Genomic DNA, 7,439 nt, shown 5'->3' with positions numbered 1-7,439 from the left:
GCGTGTGTGTGTGCGTGTGTGTGGGTGTGTGTGTGTGCGTGCGCGTGTGTGTGCGCGTGCGTGTGCGTGCGTGCGTGCGTGTGTGTGTGTGTGTGTGTGTGTGTGTGTGTGTGGTGTGGATCCAACCCAAAACACAATAACAGGGAGTTTTACTGCCGCCATCGTCCAGCCCCTTCGTCTTTCCTTCTGGCCTAAAGACAGAGAGAGGTTTTAGTTTCTGGTTCTGACCGTCCTGCAGCGTCTGCCACTGAGCTGGATTGTGACCTCTGACCTTTGCTCTTCAGTGAAATCTGTTGCATAAGATGAATGAAAGTATGAATGTTTTCATCACATCCGACACTTCAGACGCGGCAGACCTGACCTTTGGCTGCAGCAACATTCAGCCACTGACCTGACACGGCTTCCTTCACACCTGTACAGGTCACTGATTGGCTGCTTCCTTCACACCTGTACAGGTCACTGATTGGCTGCTTCTTTCACACCTGTACAGGTCACTGATTGGCTGCTTTGGGTGGAAACTCGTTAAACTCGTATTTCCTTAGTGTGACTTTAAACTATTGAAGAGCTTATTGTTTGTTCCCTGGTTATTCTGTATGGAATGCCAGTAGTGCCAAATTACAACAAATAATAATAATAATAAATATATATTTAAAGTGTTATTTATTTGGTTATATTTGTTTAATCTCAAAATAAATATAGAAATAATTTATTTAATATAGGATTATATAAACGTTTTCATGTTTCACTTTAAAAACTAGTTATAATTATGTAATAAATTAATGAATTATTTTATGTTCCTGTGCTGAAACATATCATGAATTCACTTAAATTAACTTCACCATCAAACTCAGTGGGCGGGACTAAAGGGAGACCCTGATGTCTGATTGGCTGCTTGCTACGACTCGATCAGTATTTTCACTGGAAATGTGGAATTTCACTAAATTAATAATTTATTTACCACAAACTTTTGGTGAGCAAATCCAGTCTCTGTTTTTTAGTTTGGTCTGAAATATCTCAGAGCTACTTTAGCCGCTAGCTAACACCGGCTAACGCTCTCCTGTGAACTTATTTGAGATATTTCAGACCAGTACATAGACTTTAATTAAATTATTGAAGTTTCCCTGTACATTGCAGTGATATTACTGAACTCAGGGTTATAACTAATGTAGAAGAAGCAGCCAATCAGACGTCATGCTCTCATTTAGTCCCGCCCACTGAGTTAAAATTATTTCACAAAATTATTTGTTAAATTATGAAATATATATATTATTTTTAAAATGAAATTTAAAAATGCCAATATTTAATAAAATATTTCAGTATTTTCTTTCCAGTTTTAAAAATTGACATATTTAGTTAAATTTTTAGTACGTTATGTATATATTTAATTTATAACAAGACATTTTCACATGTTATAAGTGAACTAATCTGCCAGTGTAACCAGTATTATTGACTGGTTTCTGTCTCCTTCTGAAAAGTTACTGATAAGTTAGTTTTGTCTTATTTCAAATGTACAATTTGGAAAAATAAGATTTAATGTTTTTGCATCATTATAAATTGGTACTTAAAAAGGGATGAAATTAAAAGGAATGTGTGTTTATTTTGTATACTTTATACAAATAATCCAAACATATTGACGTAACTGTGGTGTTTGTTTGATATTTGTGTCGTGTTTCAGGCGAATCCACATCTCCAAAGCTGCTCTGGATTGTCTGAACGGCGACTACGAGGTGGAGGAGGGTCACGGCAAGGACCGCAACGACTTCCTGCGGCGCCACAACATCGAGACGTACCTGATCAAGCAGCCGGAGGAGAGCCTGCTGACGCTGCCGGAGGACATCATGAAGGAGGCGGCGAGCTCGGCTGACCGCCGGGCCAGCAGCGCCACCTTCAACGAGGCGTCCTGGAGCCCCGAGCTGCCCTTCGACAACATCGTGGGAAACCAAAACGTAAGATCCGCCGGGGTCTGCCGGGTTCTGTTTCACACTGAGAAAGAACGCCCGTCCGGACCCACGGCCCGCCCTGCAGCCGAACCATTGGGCTTCAATCAGGTTGTCAAACTAAAGCAGAGAAATGCACCACGCTTCCTGCAGGGCGGCGCTGTTTGGGGAGACGGGCCTTTGTTTTGCAGTGCATGAGATCTTCTGGGTTGTCTCGCCTGTTGGTCGGTTGTTTTGTCCCTTTTAGTTCCTCAGATTGAGCAGACTGTGCGTGCGTGCGTGCGTGCGTGTGTGTGTGTGTGTGTGTGTGTGTGTAGAAGGTGTAACATTGTGTGTGTGTCGACCTGCCTGTGTGAGGATGACGAACGTCATTTAACATCTTCCTGTTTCTTTTTGGTCTTCGTCGTCTGTGTGAAACAACAGATCTGCTGGTTCTGTAGCCTTAAAGGCTGCGGCGCCTAAACTCTGGGGTTGCAATACGTAACCAACGTTTTTACTGGAGGATCAAACTACTGGTGTGGTTCAGGCCTTCTTACTTTCATTAATAACAGTAATTTAATCATCTTAAACATCCTTAAAGTCAGACCTGTTTCAGAGTGCTTCACCAACTGAGCTTTAAAACACTAAACCATCGAGTCAGTCTGTGTTTCTTCACAGTTCTGTGAACGGTTGGAGCTGCCTGGTTCATGTCGGAGTAAATCGGAAGCTGCAGCTCTGGCTGCCTTCACACAGCAGCTCTTGATGCTAAATTCAGATTATTTTAAAACGTTTTTTTGTGTGTGTGTGTGTTCATACTGCTGAATGATGCAGCAACATGCACAGAAGAATAACCTTTACATACAGACTCACAGCATCTGGCTTCTTCTGGTGCAGAATTATGATGTTTGTCTATTTTACTGTTATTGCACAACGTTCCTCTGTTACTAAGCAACAAAATGCAGCCGATACTTATTGATTGCGTATGTGAAATTTCCAATAGTGAAGGGATGTCTTGTCTCATGTTTATTGGCACCAAACATACGAGTTGGCGCACTACTGCCACCGAGTGGCTTGGAGTCCAACTGCATGTTTGTTTGTTTTTGTTTGTTTTGTTCAGCCCCGTTCACTGGGAAAAGCCCAGTACTCCCAAAGGAATTGATGTAAAATTTGAATGAAATGCAGACACTTTGTATCTGATTTTGTCCCGTTAGCGTTAAACTAAAGGTTGTAATATTTTATCATTGTTGATCATCATTGCGTTTCATCAGTTGGAGTTTCTTTAGTTTCGTAGATTCTTCATATCTGCATTAGCTTTCTGACTTTATCTCACATCGTTGTGTTTTTGTTTTGGTTACTGAGGTTTGCAGGTTTGACTTTCATTCATTCCTCCATAAGAAGTCGCATTTATTTACAGTCCAGTCATGAAACTCAGCAAACTGATTCCTGCAGAGTCTCAGACGGGGCTGTTTTTGTGATTATTCACTGGGATTCTGACGGTTTGCAGCCAGTTGAAATGTTTTCCAGGTGTAATGAGTAAATACATCCTGGCTTTAAAGCATCGGTTGCAGTAAACCTGAACCTGTTGTGTTCAGGTTTGTGTCGTTTCCAGCCTGTCAGGCTCCAGCTGCAGAGGAATGTTGTTTCTGCTGTTGGTGGCCTGATAAAGCGCCTGTTGGATCAAAAGCCTGACTTGTGCATATCAAAGCTTCCTCTGAGGAGTTGTGCAGCGTCGTGTCTGGCTCTCCTGCGGCTTCCCGTCTCCTGCAGGTTCCTCCCCCCGCGCTGTCCGTGTGATTCACGTCTCTGCATCAGAGCATGCAGCGCGGAGCGGCGTGCAGGGTGTGCGTTTCTGTCCGGGTCAGGCCAGGTGAGCCATCAGCGCTGGCCAGGAAGCTGGAAAATCTGAGCACAGCAGCAGGAAACTCTGGAGACGGAACAGCAAAATAAATCCTTACGTTGTGGTAAAAACAAGCAAGGCTCTGAGTCAGGGGTGTCCAAAGTGTGGCCCGGGGGCCAGTTGAGGTCTTGGACTGAACTTGTGAGCGGTCCAAAGTTCTTTTGGTCCAGTTTGCAGAGTAAATGCCTTAGTACACTTCAAAACTAACTTATAAATAACTTTTTAGTATAAGAGCTTCTTCTAGGTCAACAGTTCATCAATATTAATGAAAAAGTTTTGATTCCACTGGTAGATTATTTCTGATATGAGAAAAATGTCTTTTAATCTGTCAGTAGAGCTGGTACAGACAAAACTGATCCCACCTACAAAGATTATAAGTATAATGTGAGCATAAATATTTTTATGTTTAATGACAGCATTGATATTGGTGATAGCAGTGGTAGCGTTGTTAGCATTGGTAGCGTTGTCAGCATTGGTAGCATTGTTAGCATTGATATCAGTCGTAGCATTGGTAGCGTTGTTGGCGTTAGTAGCACTGTTAGCATTGATATCAGTTGTAGCATTGTTAGCTGTGGTAGCGCTTTTAGCTTTGATATCAGTTGTAGCATTGTTAGCATTGTTAGCTGTGGTAGGGCTTTTAGCATTGATATCAGTCGTAGCATTGTTAGCATTGTTAGCTGTGGTAGCGCTTTTAGCTTTGATATCAGTCGTAGCATTGTTAGCATTGTTAGCTGTGGTAGCTGGTCCCTGTGGGGCTGACTGCACATCCAGAGGATTCTTTCAGAAACAGACTAAGGAGACTGGCAGCCTTCATCCCTGCAGCTCGGCGCCGCTCCACGGCTCTGCTGCTGGCAGCCATGATGCTCATCACTGCCATGGAGCTTCAGCTCATCAGCAGAACCTCTGCAGCTCTGCAGGGAGACGCTGGTCCTCAGGGTTTCATCTGTGGACAGAGCTCAGCTGATTGTTTGGACGTCAGGAGAGTCCATCAGGACATGTTTGGAAATCCGTATGTCAAAAGGCAATCTGCCTAATAAATGTCAAGACGGTTCACTTTATGCGACATTGTTCCTGCTGCGCCTGCGGCGGTTCGTGCCTTATGTAACTGCTTGCCTGCGATCCTTTAAAGAGCACCACAGGAGACCTGTTGCAGCTGCAGACTGGAAACTAATCACATTCTAACCTTCGTGGTCACGTTTTTAGACATCTTCATCTCCACGTCCAACGCTGCCGTTTCCCACAGATGGAGGTTATTTCTGCGTCACACAGATCAGCAGTAGGTCTGAACTCAGAGCTCAGCAGTCTGGCTTTGATCAGGCCTGCTGGGATCGGTGGCCTTTCTGCTCCGCGCTCTCTCAGGGACCTTCACGCCAAACACGATCAGACCGGCCGGACTCGGAGCGCCGCTCCCTCCGTGTCCCTGCGGCGGCGTCTCCGGGCCGAGGCCAGGCGTCTTCCTGAGGTCACATCCTCTGCTTCACTGGATGTTTGGATTCTGAGCGTCCAGATGATGGTCAGAAAGCAGATGGTGGATCCTCTGACGGAAACGTCGCAGCGGGCGTGAACACTTTAGCTCGATGAAACAAACGGTTTCATGTTTGATCCGGGTTGCTCCTCTGAGCAGAAGCTGAAAGGTTCAGTTAGCGGTGTGGATGTTCAGAGATCGGCTGCAGATGTTTTCAGATTCTGCTTCAAGGCGGGGATTCCCCTCCTTCGTTTCTGAAACACTCCAGATGAAGCAGCGAGCTTCAGCTTCAGGTTTCTTTTCCTGAGGAAGGCAGGGAAGAAATCTATAACAGTTCATATCACAACAGACATGTAATCAATATCAATAGAGATATAGATACGTATGATAGAATAGTCAGTAATTTCACTGAACTCCGATCCAGAACTGCAAAGCATTCTGGGTAATGTAGGTAGAGCAGAGGAAAGGCTTTAGCTTTAGCCTTTCCTCTGCTAGGTTGGTGGCTTCTGTTGTCAATAAAAACAACTTTGGTTTTATTTTTGAAACGAGGAGTTGGGCCAAGCGGGCCGGTGGATGGGAGTCCTGATAGATGGACAAGGAAACATCCGAGACCCAAAGTTTTTAGCTGAGGTTACTAAATGTTTCCTTTTTTCCTCCACGCTGAAATTTTTCTGTGATGTTCAGTTTTCCTTTGAGATCGTGGAGTAAAACGGACATAAACGCTTCTGATCTGGTAACCAACAGCAACCAAACAAACATTTGTGGAAAAAATGAACCAAAATGAAACTTTTGTATTTAGTCTTTAATATTTACAAATGAAAACTGAGGAAACGGGATTCACGAAGACATTTCAAAGCAAAACACAGACGACCCAAACCTTTTCTAATGTTTCCAGATAGAAGCAGCAGCTGTGCGGCGGCACGGTTCTGACCCGGGCTGCATGTTCGGTCAAATGTGGCTTGGCGCTGCTGTGAGATGAAGCCGTGATGAGGCTGACGCGTCATGGCGGCTCCTCTGGCGGCCTCCATTATGACCCGGCTCATGTGTTTGCTGACTGGGTTCCAGATATGCTAATCATCGAACACATGGGCCACTTGATCTTCATTCATATGCATGAGAGCTTCGCTCCGGTTCGGCTCATCTTCCTCCCCTGGAGCCGCTCGATGCTCACAGATCGGCTACAATCATCTGTTCATTCAAAAAACCCTGAAAATGGATTTAATTCAGCTGCAACTCAACATAGTGATCAATTATTCTGAAGGTTAATCAATAACAGTAGTCCTTCAGTGAACGGTTGATCGTTTATAGGATCTGCCGATAAAAGGCTCAGCGCTCTGCTGGACTGTACTAATTAGCAGTAGCTAATTAGCATATGTTAGCTAGCTATTTTTTCATTTGTTTTTACTTATTTTGCTTCTTTTACCTTCTGTGAGTAATACTGTAGTTCATCACATTTAGACCCTGAGACGAATATTAATTAGAAAATTTATTTTTATCAAGTTTATCAAGATTTCCACTCAGTTGTTTTTGCTAACTAGCTTGACGATAAGCTAACAAAATGATGTGATATTTAAAGACAAATGTAGCTAAATTGATCAAATTCTGAAAACCAAATCTGAATCTATATATAGAAAATTGTTGTTTCTCTTCATTATAATACTGTGTGACAAATTACAACTAATAGTGAAGGAATAACTATAAAAAATATGAATTAAAAACCGTCTTTGGATTAACCGATTATTCAAAAGATTCTTAAGATTTTCTTACAGAATCTGAACCAGATGAAGTTAAAACTTTTTTAGAGAAGTTCTAAGAAGGTTTTTTTTATCTTAAATGATAAATGTTTGTATTTCTGTACAGTTTTGGGTTAATTTCTGTTCTGAATCTGTTATTCTGTGACTTTTTAGAGTCTGTAGTTAACAATTAATCAACTAAACAAACTGATGTTTGTTTCACTAACCAATTAATCATTATTAATTATCTGAGCCCTGGCATTTATTTAACATTTTCTATCCTTTTAGTGATCTTTTTAAATAGTTTGTCAGACTTTATGAAAGTTTGGTCTATTTTCTGAGTAACGAACCAATTAATTCACTCAGCCATAAAAAGGTTCCTAAACTCAAAGGATGAGCAAATGAATGACTAACTCACTGATTAACTG

The 7,439-nt window shown here is 42.6% G+C and overlaps 1 protein-coding gene across 1 annotated transcript in view; it reads left to right on the top strand.

Moving 5' to 3' along the window:
- Window positions 1-1,634: 1,634 nt before the first annotated feature.
- LOC106949201 (adenylate cyclase type 8-like) overlaps window positions 1,635-7,439 on the top strand; it is a gene marked incomplete at its 5' end in the record, with an annotated part of 40,565 nt that continues 34,760 nt past the window's right edge. The window contains one exon of the mRNA XM_015035321.1: window positions 1,635-1,946. Within this exon, the coding sequence (XP_014890807.1) occupies window positions 1,635-1,946 (312 nt within the window). The remainder of the gene's footprint in view (window positions 1,947-7,439) is intronic.

Source organism: Poecilia latipinna, unplaced genomic scaffold (genome assembly GCF_001443285.1).
Source record: "Poecilia latipinna isolate Pla-1442-1.1 unplaced genomic scaffold, P_latipinna-1.0 Scaffold331, whole genome shotgun sequence".
Taxonomy (NCBI): domain Eukaryota; kingdom Metazoa; phylum Chordata; class Actinopteri; order Cyprinodontiformes; family Poeciliidae; genus Poecilia; species Poecilia latipinna.
This window is presented reverse-complemented; position numbering and strand designations above follow the sequence as displayed.